The sequence below is a fragment of the Vicia villosa genome, linkage group LG4, assembly GCF_029867415.1.
Source record: "Vicia villosa cultivar HV-30 ecotype Madison, WI linkage group LG4, Vvil1.0, whole genome shotgun sequence".
NCBI lineage: Eukaryota > Viridiplantae > Streptophyta > Magnoliopsida > Fabales > Fabaceae > Vicia > Vicia villosa.
This window is the reverse complement of record NC_081183.1, coordinates 144,361,682-144,378,415: the sequence shown is the minus strand read 5'-3', so window position 1 is coordinate 144,378,415 and position 16,734 is coordinate 144,361,682. Positions and strand designations below refer to the sequence as shown.

The following is a 16,734-nucleotide window of genomic DNA, read 5'->3' as shown; positions in this document are numbered from 1 at the left end:
AAGGGTGTCGCTTATGACCGGAGAGACAATACGTTGGTGGGTTGATGTGAAAACCGACCTTGATACTGAACAAATAATGGATGGAACAGATGACATTGTTTTAACTGTTGTAATTTCTTAGATTTTAATTGTTTGTTGTGTTGTTGTTTTAGTCATTGTGTTGTCTTTTAAACTGTTGATTTTAGTTAAAATTTTATTTCTAGTCCTAGTTTATGTTATTTATCATGTGTGTTGTAACTCATCTGACTAATAAAAAAAAGTCCATTTCATTGGTAAAATAAATAACAAATAACATTGAACTTAAAAACTATGTTGTGGAACTAGATCCATGATTGGGACATTTTTTCTTATCATGTCCTACCTCACGACATATACTACACTTCCTCTGCATTTTTTCAGTGGCGTCCATTTCGGTTCTAATACGCTTGCTGTTTGGTCGACCGTTTTTATCCCGGCGCATTAAATCATTGTGCCAAACTGTTTCCCCCTCGTACACAGGCAAATATGCCTCCACCGCTAGCATCGGAAAGTAATTGTCGTATACGTTGAGCAACGTTGATACCTTGTAAATTTCTGATACCAATGATAATGCATCAAAGTGAGTATATGAACATGCTGCAATGACATGGAAGCAAGACATGCAATAGGCTTGAAATTGGCCACAGTCGCACCAATGATATGGGATTGAGACACGATACTGTTGTCGTGGCAGCCCATGATTGTGGTCAATTGTTTCTTTGACATTGAAGGTGTGGCCATGACGGTCGAACTCTGTAACTCGATGAGTGTTCCCCTTGGAAGATTCTTGTTGTATATATTTCATGCAGACATCGATGTATACCTGTTGTGTTTGTATCACTGAATTCCACCGCTTACCTCTTGTGGCGAACAAAGTTGCCATCCGAAAATATGTTGCACTCACCAAATCCGTTACAGGTAGGTTTCATATGCCCTTGAAAATGCCGTTCATTGATTCCACAAGATTTGTAGTCATGTGGCCCCATCTCGCCCCATCGTCGTATGACCTAGTCCATCTCGCTCTATCAATGTTGTCAATCCACCTCCCCGCATCTGGATTTGACAAATCTATTTCATGTCGGTAGTATTGAAATTCAGGTTGGTTTAAGGCATACCCTGCGTTTACCAAATGGTTCTTCAAGAGGGGTACCGTCTTGGGATTGTGCTTGCAGTATCTCCAATATAGTAACCGTCCCAGGTGAATATAATAGAAGTGCATCCAAGTAGCGAGGAAGTTTTTGGTAGGATTCCTCCCAGTTGCCGTAGACTATTTCAATTGCCTTCTGCTTCGCTAACCAAGTCTTTCTGTACGACGGTCTATATTTGAACACAGAAACGCAATGGGAAATAATCGTCTTCACCTTCAGTGATGGGTCAGCTTCAACGAGAGGTATTATGGTATGACATATCATGTCATGACTTAGTTTCCGATGATCTTGCGCCATATTTGTGTTAACGCAAGTGTGGGCTTGAGAAATCGAACGTATCACCCAAGCATTAACTTTCTTCCTAAATGATGCCTTAAGCATGTATCCACACTCTGGGTTTCTGCACAAAATAGTGAATCTTTCTGGATTTGAGCGATCAGCTTTGAAATCAACACAGTTTGCTAAGTGCCAGTTTTTTATAGCTAGCATACAATCTTCCTTTGAACGGAATGTGTCACCCTCTTTTAACTCCTCGTCTGACCTCATATATGGGTTATAGAACATGTCAGACGATGGCTCATCCTCCCCCAACTTAAGTGTTGTGAAGTGCGCAGGAGGTGAATATGCATGCGCATCGGGTACTCGAACTTGTTCTTCATCTTCGGAATCACGGTTCACCAACTCATCAACCACATCTTCTACTTCAGTTTCTTCATCGACGACATCTTCGGGTTGTTGTTCATCATCAACAACGGGATCAATAACCTGTGACTGCATATTTTGCGACGGAACAATTTGCTCCAACACTATGTACAACTCCGGATAGTCATAACCATGATACTCATGGTTAAGGAACATGTTTTGAACCTCTATGTCAGACTGTATATGTGTTTGATAAAACCTGACCGAGTTCTTAGGTTGAACATACGGTTGTTGGTAAGAAAATTGAGAGACTGGTTCTCTAATTTTGGACTCGATTTTTTTTGTAGATACGCGAAATCCGCTTTTCTGTTTAGAGAAAAACGTGTGGAGTTTGTGTTTCGGAATAGAAAATCGTTTGTGTCGCATTGGTAGGTCTCACCATTCATGTGAGCCCGAACTTTGTATTGTGGGGTGGATGCATTACTTTTGAATGTAGAAATATTTGTTCAATAAATTGAAGTTGTTGATGAATGTGTGTCAAAATATTTGTGAGAAGTGGTGCATAAATAATACATGCAAGACACCGTTTGAATGCATGCAAGACATTAGGTAGTGGCAATAATACATGCAAGAATCAACCTTGACAAGACTTATGCATGCCATCTGCGTACCTAGGGAATCTCTTACACATTAGCCTTACACTTTTGCATGCATGCAGACTGGCCCATGCATGTGACACCTACGCATGGAGGAAGTCGCCAACCTAGGTGGTGACAACATTGAATTTAGAGAGTAGTCGCCAAGGGGGTGGCAACATCAATTGATTTTTAAGTGTTGTCGCCAAAGGGGGTGGCACCTTGCTTTGAGTACGAATTCCAACCATTGCATGCACTTGTCTTGTCAAACTTATTTATATGTTTTTATTCTGTGTCTTTGGTTATAAATAGGTGCACATTTTTGTTCATTTTCATCATCACCAAACAATTTTCATCAGAGCAAATAGTCTATAACTCCTGCGAACATGTCTCTTCTAACTATGGGTCAAGAGCATCGAGGAACCATTTCAAACATTGTCGAATACGTAAGTTTAAGTTTACTCAATTCAATTTATTTATTTATTTATTAAGGTAATCAAATACTTATGGTTCAATAGTTTTTTATAGGATTTCACAAGATTCCGGACCTGTGCAAAACCGATGAATGCTCCCGACCCTTGGATTGTGTCTTATATTGACCGTGCGGGATTCGGGTACGTAATGAATTTAGTACATACCACAATTGATACTAAATTTATATTAGCATTGTGTGAGCGTTGGAGGCCCGAGACTCATACTTTTCACCTTCCAACGGGTGAATGTACCGTCACGCTAGAGGACGTGTACATGTTATTGGGTCTCTCAACAAATGGAAAAGCAGTGTTTGGAAATGTCCAACAACCCAATGCTCTATGCGTCGAAATGTTGGGTGTAGATTTAATTGAGGGTGAGGGCCGAGAAAAAGGTAGGGGCCAAGGTATTAAGCTTGCGGGCCTTCAAAAACGTTATGACGATCTTAAGTTGGATCAGTTTTCTAGCGAAGAAAATAAACTATATAAAGCTAGAATGTATATTATGTTATTATTTTGTAGGTTTCTATTTCCCGAAGGCACGGGGAATAGTGTCAATTTTATGTATTTGTCTCTGCTTGAGGACATTGATGAAATTAAGACGTATAGTTGGGGTTCTGCGCTGTTGGCTTACCTCTACAGCTCCTTGTGCAAAAATGCAACAAAGGATAGTTGTACATTTTATGGATGTGCATTCTTGCTACAAGCATGAGGATGATGGAGAATGCCGGTATTAGCCCCTGAAAACTCGCACATTTACATCTTCCCTTACGCGTCAAGGTAATTTAATGATCTTATTTTATTTAGTGTATTTATTCTATTATTAATTACAACTATATTGATTTTTATTTTTGGATGTGTTTAGGTTTAATGCAACTGGGTTGGATTACACCAAAACGCCTGTAAACAAAATAATTTTTTACCGCCAACTCTTGGATCGACTTCGACCCCAAGATGTAATACCACTAAAACTTTCCATTTTCTAACTATATTTGTAAAATAAACTATCTTCTATCATTTGTAATTAATTTTTTTTCGCTGCAGTTTATTTGGAGACCGTACTTGGAATTGGGCCATGAACCCGACCCTGCAGAGGCGACTATTTGGACGGAAAAATCACCTATCATACGGTTCACCACTGTGGAGATGCACCAAAGTGACCGTGTGAAGCTCCAATTCGGCATGCATCAAGGTATCCTTGATCCCCCTGAGTGTTTGGAACCTTGGCATCTGCAAAAGGTCAGCCAATAGTGGTACACAAAAAATTGGAAGACATTCGCTAAAGAGCACCGTAAAATATGGGCTCATCGTTCCACCACTGTCCTACATTTTCCTATGGCACCGACCGAAATGAAACCAACGGTTGAATATGTCGACTGGTACAGAACGATCACAAATCCTGAAATGTTTGTGTCTGACCCTTTCTATTTGGCAGACCCGCGAGCACAACACCATATTTCCAACAACAACAACAACATCAACCACATATTTTCCAACAAGAACAACAAAATTTCCAACAACAACCACCACCAAATTTCCAACAACAACAACCACCACCAAATTTCCAACAAAATCACCAACAACAATATTACCCATAACAACAACCACCAAATTACCAACAACAACCAATAAACCAACAACAACCTATTTACCAACAACAATTCCAACAATACCACCACCAACAACCATTTCAAACTCAACCACAAACTCAACCCCACCATCTACGCTACCAGGATCTCAATGTGGGGGGCTCTTCCAGATCACCACCACTTACCCCCGACATAGGCATACAAAAAGAATACCCGCCATACAACTCATTCGACCAACAAACAACACAATACCCCAATCAACCATTGAACTTCAATACACCACCACAACCAATGTATTTTAAACAACCTGATTCCACCACCAACTACCAAAGACCAAACTTCGAGGCCGCACCCACCAGGAGAAATTTCAACCCACTAAGACAAAGCTTTAAAGGCGCCGCGGGCACCCGCCTTTCCTATAGCGGGAATTCTAGAGGTCAAGGACGGCTCACCGATTTTGTAGACCCGGAGTGCATTGAGGGACCGTCGTCTCAAACACAAGAGGAACCAAATAGAGGGGACGTCGCAGGAATAGGGGAGAACTACCAACTCGTGAGCCTTCTACACGAGTTATTAGACATCCTAGGTGCGGATCGTACCAGGGTCCATGCTAGGTCATTAGAAATTTTATTATTATGATTAATGTATTTTGTACTTTTTTAAATTTTAATGTACTTTTTTATTATGATTAATGATTAATGTATTTGGTACTTATTTTTTTTATTTATATTATTTTTCTAACAAACAAAATAGTAAAAAATAATAGGTAAAAAAAATTATATAAAAAAATTGAAAAAAAAATAAGGGAGGCGTTGTCGCCAGAGGGGTGGCGACAACACCCATTTTTTGTACAGCTTCGCCAGGTCCAATGACGACTACATTGAAAGATAAGTGTTGTCGCCACCCCCTGGCGACAACGTGTATTTTTAGTAAAAAACTGGTTATTTGCGTAATTATTTTGAAATATTGGTTATTTCTGAATTTTTTAAAAAAAAATTGGTTAGTTAAAAAAAAATCTCATTTCTACTTTAAAATTTATTATTAAATATTAAATTTATGATATAAATTTCATCATTTTAAAAATAATAATCTTAGTAACAGAATAAAATATTTAATTAGCTATTTTTCTTGATGGTTAAAAAGAAAAAAACCAAACTTCCTATTTTTTTTTTAGTGATGATTGATTTTATTTTGCTAATTAAACTAAGAGATTAATATATATGTATTTTCAATGTAATCTTTTATACATACATAAAATCAAATCACTATTTGATTTTACTTTATGTTTAGTTTCAAAAATGTCTCTATAAATATTTTTGTAATAATTTATTTGAATGTACGTATAAAAAAAATTACATTGTCCATACATAAATATTAATCTTTAAAACTAATTGAACATATAAAATATTTTTTTCAATAAACACAAAAAAGTTATTTGCAAGTTTACAATCATTAAAAATAAATAGAAGATAAAAATAATATTAGTTAAACAAAATTAATACCTTTAAATATCAGACTTTAAAATGAATGCATTAGTAAATAAAAATTAAAAAATATTTCACTAAAAAAACCAGATAATGTTGAACTCAATGCAAAACTTAAAGTAATAAATACTGTAAAAAAATAAATTTATGATAAGTTTATACGTGTAACTAGTAAAGCTAATTTATTTAATGGGGGCTGATAAAAGTAAAGAGGAATATTATCAAATGAACTTTTCATTTTCTCATGGGGGCTCAAGCCCCCAATGCCATACACATAAATCCGCCCTTGCATGAATTCCAAATTTTCAAAAAGCCTCCAAGAGTGGAACAATTGGATTATTAGGGTTTTTTTTAAGGGTTTTTTTTAAATGGTTGATTTATAAGTATCAACAACTTGTTTACAAATAAATACTGTTGTCAGAATTTGAACCCTGGACCAACAGTTTCCTTAACTCAGTTAACAAGTGCCAACTGAACTACCCCACCCATCCAAATTATTTGAGAATTGAGTTCAAGGACAAGACACATAGAAAAAGGTTCGAAGTACTAGCTCAGCGAGACATTTCTCCGACCAGGCACACTGACGATTCTTGTCTGAGAACTTTAGGCTTATATGATAGTGTTAGCTGGATGTTTGATAGGATAGGTTGGAGTCTTTTTCTGACTCTGCCGCACCTGACCTGAGAGACTCACACTTGAGTTTTCCAGCTCCTTTAGTTATATCTAACGTAGGAGATGCGTCCAAGGTTTTGGAGGGACAGTTTTTAGGTTGTTTACTAGAGAGTATAAGTTTAACCAAGATGAAATTGGTAACCTGCATCATGCAGTCGCAATTTGGCATTGTCAACAGGGTTCCCACTGATGGACCCTACACGCTTGAGTTCGACTCATTCTGGCAGCGACTGATTGGGGAACTGCCATTAAGTATGGAAGGGAAGAAATCTTCCTGCATTCATAACCGACCATCAGCTACTTTCAGAAAGTCTTAGCGCATAATATCTTTGGCCAAGACGACAACGCAGGAAATGTGAACATTGAAGAATTATATATTATTGACTGTGTTTTCAGCCATGCGAGGTCGACACAATGGCATTAATGCTCGCCCATATGGAAAAAGTGGCTCGCACAAAGAAAGGGGACATTGTCATTGGAGGTTTGATTACCTTCATAGCCTTAGACTTAGGCGCTGAGATTACACAGTTGCACCTTCTTAAGGGTAGCACCTCGTTGGATTTAAACTCTAGTCTGGCGCAAAAATTGATTAAACCTAAGCGTCAGAACAAATATTATCCGATGCATAGTAACGAGGTGGTGAACAAAATTGTGTTGCCAAACTTGACTATCACCAATGTTCAAGTCGAGGGAAACTGGCTATATCCCTTGGATACTCACAAAGGCACTAATGCCTGATGTTAAGGAGGACACTGGGGATACTGATGTAGAGATGGATCAGAGAGAGCCCATCTGTCACGTTCCCATTCCTACCCGCATGTGTCCCCTCAGCGATACTAGGAGGCAAGGCGCTATCACATGCTAAACTTGCAAAACCAGAAGATTCTTAGTTTGGATTTATTGCTTTCGAAATAGGATTTCCATACTTTTTAGTTTAGCTTTTAATTCTGATTTTAATCCTAATATATAATTTGTATTAAAAAAACAAAGTAAAGTGAAAAACACAGCCATGGTTCTGGTGAATGGCACTTCCAGAATTTTCCATCTAATTGTGGTCTATCAGACTTCAATCAGTATTTTTCTTAGTCTATATTTGTATTTGTATTGGCAGAAATTTAAGCGATAATATGAAAGGGAATGAAAAATAAAAGCAATATTAACAGAGCTCAAATGCCAAAGTAACACAACAACAATCTTCATTTTCATCTTATACACAGCCAAATAACTTGTCCTTGTAACTGTAAACAACAGTAATATTAACAGATCTCAAATACCATGGTATCATTATGCTAGTGGTTTCTAATTTTGCATTTCATCACATATGTACAATCAAAAACTTCAAACTTGGCCATTTGGCGAAACCGACACGTTCATGCTGCAAACATCGTCAGTCTCAGGCAGATTTCTAACCTCGTTAAGAATCCTATTAAGTTCTTTTGTCAGTTCTTTGCGAACATAGTCAGACCGCTCCTTTGTAACGGATGATTCCGACAACAAAGTTTCAACTAGAGATTGATATTCTTGAAACCATTCCCTACCAATAATACTTTGGTTGTTGTTATGCTCATCCTCGACGGGCAAAGAACATTCCCGACGCCATCTACTTAAATAGTATTTGTCAGGAAGATGAAAGTAATTCTTTATTATTAGTACATGAAGAGCGTGTCTGCATAATATCCCTGACGATTCAAATTCTTTGCAAGAGCAGTGTATCTGTTCTTCTTCCGCCAACCATATCACGAACCGATCTCCATCCAACCTTTTGAAGTGTCGTATAACATATGATCCATTGGCCATTTCAGATGTAGAGTATTGCATTGCCAACAATAACTCTTGTTGTAAAGAATTGAAAGCATAAGGTGTGAGGATGCTTCGCGCATGCTCTTCGATAGGTATGTAGGTTCTAAGATTTGTATATTGAGTCTCGTCATGTGATTGATGACGAAAATTCGCAGAAATACCAATCTGCCACAATATACACAAGGGGGGAAATGTCATAAGAGCATGGTTGTCAAATCCAGATTCAAATCATGAATAACAACACACCTACTTTCTAAATCGTAAATCCAGATTCAAAGCGTGGTTAACCAACATACCTGTTCAAAAAAGCTACGCAAACATGTATGTTCAGTGAAGATCCCTTCAAAAAACGCGTCTATAGACTTGGAATACGCTGTTGTCGCCATTTGAGCCAAAAAATAACCTCTTACATACGACTGTGCCCAGGAAGCTCGAACCGAATACAGTAAATCGATATGTTTATCTGAACCAAGTTCAAACATAGAAATCATTTGGCTCCATTGGAGTTCAAATTCTTCGGTATTCTCAATTTGAAATAAGGCATTGAACTCTGATTGAAATTCTTCAATGCGAGATCCAAGAGGAATAGAAAACCAACTATGTACCTTATTCAAAATATTCCATAGTGGTATGACATGTTTAGTTCCTTGAAATTCGCTTCTAATTGCATCCCCAAGACAAGGGTCAAGATCGGATATAATGGTTTGCGGACATCTTCCTCTCATGAACCGGAGAAAAGTCTGTATTTAGAAACAATCATCGTAAGAGGAAAATTTATGAAAGCACAAGTAAAATCTCATACAGATTATGCTAGTAGTAGTAAACCTGTAACGCCCATGAGAACGATTGCGGTGTTTCTTCTTGGAGTAAAACACAACCGAACAAAATTATTCTACCGCAATTATCAATACCAAACCACACTCCAAAATGCAATCCGTAAGCAGCAGATCGATAAGAAATGTCAAAATAAATCACATCACCAAACAAAGCATTCGCATTAATAGAATCACCATACGACCAAGCTATATTTTCAACTTTCTCATTCTTATCGACAGTAAAATCATAAACAAACTCAACATCAGTTTCTTTCACAGCTTTACACACCTCAAGAAGCTCCAAAACATCATTTTCTCGTTTCTCACTTAACAACGCCTCATTCTCTTGAACAACCTTCTTGCGATTCTGCACAAAGTTCCTCACATCCCTTTCCAAGAACGGCAAATGCCCACCTTGAATCCCCTTCTCCAGCTCAAGCATCTTCACTATCCGATGTATCGGAAACCCCGCTTTCGAAAGCAACAATATCCGCTCCTGATCAGCCTCATGAATCTTCCGATACGCAGGTAAAAGCCGCACCTGATCATCTTCCAAAAGCTCATGATTATGTACATTACTAAACTGCACAACAACCCATTGGCAAACACCACCATCCATAACCTCCTTAGACAGATACATTTTCGCATCACATCCACACCTCACCGATTTCCTATCTCTATGATGCTCACCGTTCGCCTTCTTCTTCACCGGTGCAAACCCGGATCGGTAACAAACAAAGTCGCGCTTGTAAACACCTAACTGCGGGCTAATTCTAGATCTTTCTTTTCTAATAGAGAACCCATTCTTCCTAGCGAAATTACCGTAATATTCAAAAGCTTCATCATCAGTCCTAAACACCATTCCAACATAAGGGGTAATGATAGCTATACAAGATGTTTTATCAGGTTTCACTGATTCTGGTGTTGTGGAATCCTCTGTAGAAACACCTTCATGTGTAATGTAACACTTCCAATCTCCACAAGGACATTGTTGCTTCCGAATCCATAGGTTTTTCGAGGGTAAATGAGTCATTATTCTACATGAATAGAGCGTGAAAAGTTCTCAAAAAGCTTACTTTTAAAGTTATTATAAAACATAAAAATTTAGCGAAATTGCAGAAACGGAATTGGAAGTGGAATTGCGAAAATTGGTGAATATTGTGAATTACATACCGGAGATACGGAGAGAGATAAACAGTTGTTCTTTGGTTCCTCTTGTTTCACAGCTCAACTAGAGATTCACTGTAAAAGTAATCTAAATTGGATTTTCATTTTGGGGATTATTAACCGGTTATCTGACTACACTTTAAGCCAAAATTGGGGATTTTTTTCTACTAAAATATAGTCAAAATTTGTATACTTTTTCTTTCTTTCTTTTGTTACAAAAATTGAGTTCATTTTGTGTAAAAAAAAATTGGCTTCATTTACCGGCCATTTGAAATACACTTTTTAATCCATTTGACTAGGAGAAAAAGGGAATTTCTCATTTACATTATAGAAGTGGAAAACACATCTGAAAATTTTAAAATCTTCTTCGGATATGCATAATCGAATACACCCTTTTCACATTTTAAGATGTTTTGGATATGTATATCCGAATGTACAATTCTTCAAACATTTTTTATTTAAACGTTGAATTTAAAATGTCAGAGGTTTTTTGGATATGCATAACCGAAAAAACCCTTCATATATATTTTCTCACCTTTACTATTTCATTCATTTTGTTCCACTAAAAAAAACTCTCCAAAACTTCAATCATTTTGAATCAATTTTTCGTCTTCAAACCAAGTTTCAAGTGGTTGATCATAGCAAAGAGAGCATAGAAAGCTACAATTTGAGGTAAAGTTTCCTCATTTCATCTCTTATTTCCTTGCATTGGTGCTGATTTGTGGAAGAAGAAAATTGCGTTACTTCGGATATGCATTATCCAAAATCCACCAAACTTATTTCGGAAGTGCATATCCGAAATAAGGTTTGTTACAGAATTAGAAAAACACTTTTGACAGAATGTATGTTTTATGCACATATTAGGTATGGTGCATCCCGACAACATTGCCAGAGATGCAGTAGAAGTTCCGGAGGAGGTCAACGAAGATGCTAAACCAAAAGAGGTGAGCGACGATGTTAAATGCATGTCGTTGCAGTAGATGTTCGACCACAATTTACAAATGAAATGACTTTCACTTCTCGTCAACATTTGCTTGAGTGGATCCAAATTGAAGCTAGTAAACTTGGATTTGGCGTTGTGATAGCAAGGTCCGACAATGACACTAGTAGAAGGAAAGCATTTGTTGTGATGAAATGCGAGAGGGGTGGGAGATATGTTCCAACAAATCGAAAGTTAAAACATGATGACATGGGATTGAGAAAGTGTGTGTGTCCGTTTAAGTTGCGCGTACCTTGTAGGATTGATGGTTTGTGGCGTTTTAGAGTCGTTTGCGGACTTCATAATCACGCATTGGAAACCAAGCTACATGGGCATCCAATTTTGTGTCGGCTAAGTTGCAAAGAGAAGGATTCTATTTCAAACGTTACTGTTCGTGACATATTTTGGACTCATCCCGAAAGTATCAACCTGTTCAACACATTTTCAACCGTCCTTATAATTGATCCGACGTACAAGACCAACAAGTATAGGCTTCCGCTTCTAGAAATGGTTGGTGTGACCTCTACGGACAACACATTTTCGGTTGGATCCGCTTTTTTGGAATGTGAGAAAGAAGATAACGTTACATGGGCATTGGGAATATGCAAGACTTTATTGGTTGATCCACACAATATGCCTAGTGTCATTGTTATCGACCGAGATAATGCCCTTATGAATGCGATTGTTATCGTCTTTCCGACATCAACTACATTACTTTGTCGGTATCATATAACAAAAAAGTGAGATCTAAGCCCAAACTCGCGATTGGCATGAAATAAAAAAAGGATGACACTGGAACATCATCATACCCGGTGTTGTGGTTGAGAAGATAATGGGTGCATGGACGGTTATTTTAAATTCATGTATCGAAGAGATGTATACGAAGAATGTGGTACAATTCAGGACATTGTGTGTCGGATATCACGATTTTCTAAAATATGTTGAATCTATTATCATTGAAAAGGTGAAAGAGAAAGTTGTATGCGCTTGGACGGAGCAAGTTAGACATTTGGGTTTCACAACATTCAATCGAGTTGAATCTGCACATGCGGCATTGGAGAAATGGTTGGGTGATAGCAAGGGGAATTTTTGTAGGGGATGGGACACGGTGAACCAAATGCTACAAAATCAACATAATGAACTTCAAACATCATTTTTTTGGAGCAAGACTGGAACACTAGTTAAAGGGAAACACTCTCTACTCGCAATTGATTTTCAACATATCCCCAGAGGGATTGAATTTTATTTTTGATGAAGCGAAGTGGGCAGATATGACGGGTCCATATAGTTCAAAGTGTGGGTGTACAATTCGGAAAACTTACGGGTTTCCATGTTCTTGTCTAATTTCTAAAAAGATAAAGTTGAATTCCACGATACGCATGGATGAAGTAATCAATCATTAGAAAAGACTCCCATTTGATGATTACGAATCGGCGAAAGAGGGTGAATCCAATGTAAGCATCACAACCGAGTTGGAAGTGATCTTGGATAGATTTTCTAAAGTGGATGACACCATGAAATTGCACATAAAAGAACAATTGAGAAAAGTCGCTTTTTCTAGAAACAACCGATTTGAAACGTCCTTCCCAGCCGGTTAAAACTAAGGGTGCGTCTAAAAGGGCAAAAAGTACCCAAGATGACTCATAAACTAAGCAGACTCCTTCTTATCATGAATATGTTGATTATTTGATTCCAGATTCACCGACACCAAAATCCAAGTGTAGTGCTACCAAGGGAGTGCACAATTCCGAACTACCTCGCACACCTCTAATTAAAAAACCACTAATAATTTACATTGATGAGATGCCTCTAAAAGGGTGAAACAAAATTTGATTAAAGGAAGTCAACATAAAACACTCTAAGCGCATCAGATAACATGCTTCTGGAAGCAGGCAACGCCTTCGTACCCATTTTATGAATCAAAGCGCTCATTAAGATTTTGATAAGAATGTGGGTTGGTTCAACTTGTACAACATTAATAGAAGCATTGGGAGCTTCTATATTCTGGCCGCATCCTTCAAACAAAATACCTGATAGAGAAGCATACAAAAGAGTAAATAAATATCACACAAGTTGATAATTCTAAGCTCTTATTGATAATTTAGTTTTGTTTTTATTCGAAATATATTTTCCGCAAAAAAAATCCGCAGGTATTCCTGCGGAATTTTCTGCAAAATCACGATCCGCAGGAAAAGTTATTTTATTTTATAAAGTCGTAGGAAAATCCACAGATATACATGCATATTATTTTTCGCAAATTGTGTATTTCTAATAGTGGAAAAGCTTCCAAATTATAATTTTTTGTTCAATTACTCGCATCAACATTATATTTCTTCGATCAAACAACTTTAAACCTAAGATATTTTCATTTTCCTCCTTTTTCCTTTATGATATTTTATTTGAGTTTTAATATGGAGAACCCAAAAAACCCAATTGAAGGAATTCACCTTTAGAACTTAAGAACTTAATGATGTAGCTTCCACCAATGAACTATAGGTAATTAACCTTGATCCATTTATATAGGGCTTTATCCTACCAGTATTAACTTGACTCAGGTCGAGACATAATTTGGTTTTGGAGATGTCAACCTAGATAATCTCACTTTCATTGGGAATTTCATGGATGATTCTAAAGTGCATACGTTTTTTCAGTGTCTAGAGCATAACTTCAAGCTTTCATTTAGTGTTGAGGACTCAACATGGTCGTTACGGGCTATACTAAGACTCATGTATTCATTTTGTTTACATTCATGAATTTGCTATGAGTAATTTGATAAATTTGATGTTTGAGAAAAAATAGTAAAGAAATGATGAATAAAATGCTCAAGACTCAAATAAATATGGTAGGGTTAATTGGAATATTTATCTCTTTGATACCATATTATAATTCTTGATGATTGCCATGAATGGAAGAAACATAATAAATATAGAAAATTTCTTTAGCCACCTCCCTATGGGGATCACCCCAGCGAAAATTTCAAAATACCCCTGCTTCGGAAATGAACTTCCGAAGCGTTTTTTTTTAAAAAAAATTTCCACAATTCGGAAGTGCATCTCCGAAAACACCTCATGGGGGGTGTCTTCGGAGATGAACTTCCGAAAACACCTCATGGGGGTGAATTCGGAAATGAACTTCCGAATTATGCAGAAACTGTTTTTTTTTTAATGTTTTTTCTTAAACTGTCTCGCATTTTAATTAAACGCAAACGCCAAATAAAAATAAGCAACAGATAAACTGAAAATACTAAGATGATAAATCCAATCCAAAAACACTGTGCGAAAGATACAATCCGAAATCAAAACAAAACAAAACAAAACACGTCAAACAAAACAAAAACACGTTATTCTGCCCGACGAGCGTTACAAAATACACATCAAACAAAACAAAAACACGTTATTCTGCCCGACGAGCGAACTCCTCCGAATGAAGATAATTATACCAATCCTCATCCCACTCAGTCTCAGAACCATCAGCGTTGATCATGACTCTCACGCCTGAAGACTGAGCCTGCACGTCCGAGCCATGGACCCCCAGGGGACGAGAAGCAGAACCAGTCAAAACCTTCTTCTTCTCCTTCACCTCCTTCACTCCGCGAGAGCACGAGGTTGAAGAACCCTTTCTTCCCTTAGCGCCACCCATTCCTGCGTAAAAATGAAGAAAGAAAGGTCCATGAGACCTCCTTTTATAAAAGAAGAAAGGGCGTTAAAAATAAAGTACTTGCAAATTAAAACGGACACTCCCTACCCTCTCTAGCCGACGCAGTCTGGGTCTCCCTACCCTGTCTGATGCGTGCTGGTTGGTTGTCTGACATGTTCCTGTAAACAATTGAAATCAATTAATATGCGAGACAAAATAAAAAACTAAAAAATTTGAACTTCTGATACAATTCGGAAGTTCATTTCCGAAAACTGGGATGGAGGTGTTTTCGGAAATGAACTTCCGAAACATCCCTGCGATGGAGTTTTCTGCAACTTCCATGGCAGACCCCAAAATCAAACATAAAACCAATTCAAAAAGCTTCTAAACAACCTAAATACTACTAACAACCAGTCCATATATCATTTATGCAATTGAAACCCTAAATAACATGCATTTGAATAATGAATCTAACAAATTTAAAACTTACAAATTGAGTGATTTGTGGGCTTTTGAATGTTGTATAGCAATGTGATTGGAGCCTTGATGCAGCCTTGGAAGTGTGTTTGCACAAATTTTCGCCTTTGCTTGTTTTTGATTTGAGTTAGGGTAAATGAATGGGGGAGGGGGAGTGTTTTGATAAATCTGCATAACGCGCAGCATTTCGGAAATGAACTTCCGAAATACTGTTTTCGGAAATGAACTTCCGAAATAAGACAACTTTTTCAAGAAAAAAGGCATTTTCGGAGATGCATCTCCGAAAACACCTTTTTCTTGCATTTTCGGAAATGCATTTCCGAAGTCAGGGGTAGTATGGGGTTTGTTAGAACAAGATTTGTTCTGATCAATTATCTTAGTTTTGATGATAACAATAATATGAATTTTGCTTAAGATAATATGGTACTCTAATCCAATGCAATTTCCCTTTCAGGAAATATATAAAGAGTACACATAGTTCAGCGCTCAGAAGCTTTGTCTCAAAGGGTTCAGCATGCAACATCAGAACATGGTCTGGCAAGACATCAGAAGATGGTCGAAGCAGAATCAGAACATGGGTCTATGGAAGCATCAGAAGAACAAGAGAACAGAAGCACTGAAGTTCTGATGGTATCACGCTCAGAAGCACTTCAAGGTCAGAAGATCAGAAGATGCTATGCACCAAGCTGTTTGACTCTGATGATATTCAAACGTTGTATTCACAAACATCAGATCAGAAGAAAGTACAAGTGGCAAGCTACGCTGACTGACAAAAGGAACGTTAAAAGCTACTAAAGGCTACGTCAGTAGACACAGCGTGAACAAGGCTCGAGGTAGTTGACAAAAGCGTATAACATTAAATGCGATGCTGTACGGAACACGCAAAGCATTAAATGCACTCAACGGTCATCTTCTCCAACGCCTATAAATATGAAGTTCTGATGAGAAGCAAGGTTAATGATCCTAAACGATTCTGCACCAAAACAACTCATATCAAACTTGCTGAAACGCTGTTCAAATCTAAACTCAGAATCTTCATCTTCATCAAAGCTCACTACATTGCTGTTGTAATATTTTAGTGAGATTAAGCTTAAACGATTAAGAGAAATATCACAGTTGTGATTATCGCTTTTAAGAAGCATTTGTAATACTCTTAGATTGATTACATTAAGTTGTAAGGAACTAGAGTGATCGGTTGGATC

At 37.5% G+C, this 16,734-nt stretch overlaps 3 protein-coding genes across 3 annotated transcripts; all 3 read right to left on the bottom strand.

Annotated features, from left to right (window-relative positions):
* Positions 1-1,112: 1,112 nt before the first annotated feature.
* LOC131598012 (uncharacterized) lies at positions 1,113-2,234 on the bottom strand. Its single transcript, XM_058870664.1, has 2 exons — positions 1,509-2,234; positions 1,113-1,379 (listed from the first exon to the last, which is right to left on the bottom strand). Exons 1-2 carry the CDS (start codon positions 2,232-2,234, stop codon positions 1,113-1,115), a joined length of 993 nt encoding a protein of 330 aa, XP_058726647.1.
* Positions 2,235-7,829: 5,595 nt separating this feature from the next.
* On the bottom strand, positions 7,830-10,602 carry LOC131595383 (putative protein FAR1-RELATED SEQUENCE 10). The gene is made up of 4 exons (XM_058867727.1): positions 10,447-10,602; positions 9,284-10,310; positions 8,755-9,198; positions 7,830-8,623 (listed from the first exon to the last, which is right to left on the bottom strand). Exons 2-4 carry the CDS (start codon positions 10,304-10,306, stop codon positions 7,997-7,999), a joined length of 2,094 nt encoding a protein of 697 aa, XP_058723710.1. The 5' UTR covers positions 10,307-10,310; positions 10,447-10,602; the 3' UTR covers positions 7,830-7,996.
* Positions 10,603-14,649: 4,047 nt separating this feature from the next.
* On the bottom strand, positions 14,650-15,760 carry LOC131599849 (uncharacterized). The gene is made up of 3 exons (XM_058872102.1): positions 15,546-15,760; positions 15,164-15,234; positions 14,650-15,060 (listed from the first exon to the last, which is right to left on the bottom strand). The coding sequence occupies exons 1-3, from the start codon at positions 15,716-15,718 to the stop codon at positions 14,813-14,815; spliced, it is 492 nt and encodes a 163-aa protein (XP_058728085.1). The 5' UTR covers positions 15,719-15,760; the 3' UTR covers positions 14,650-14,812.
* Positions 15,761-16,734: the final 974 nt, after the last annotated feature.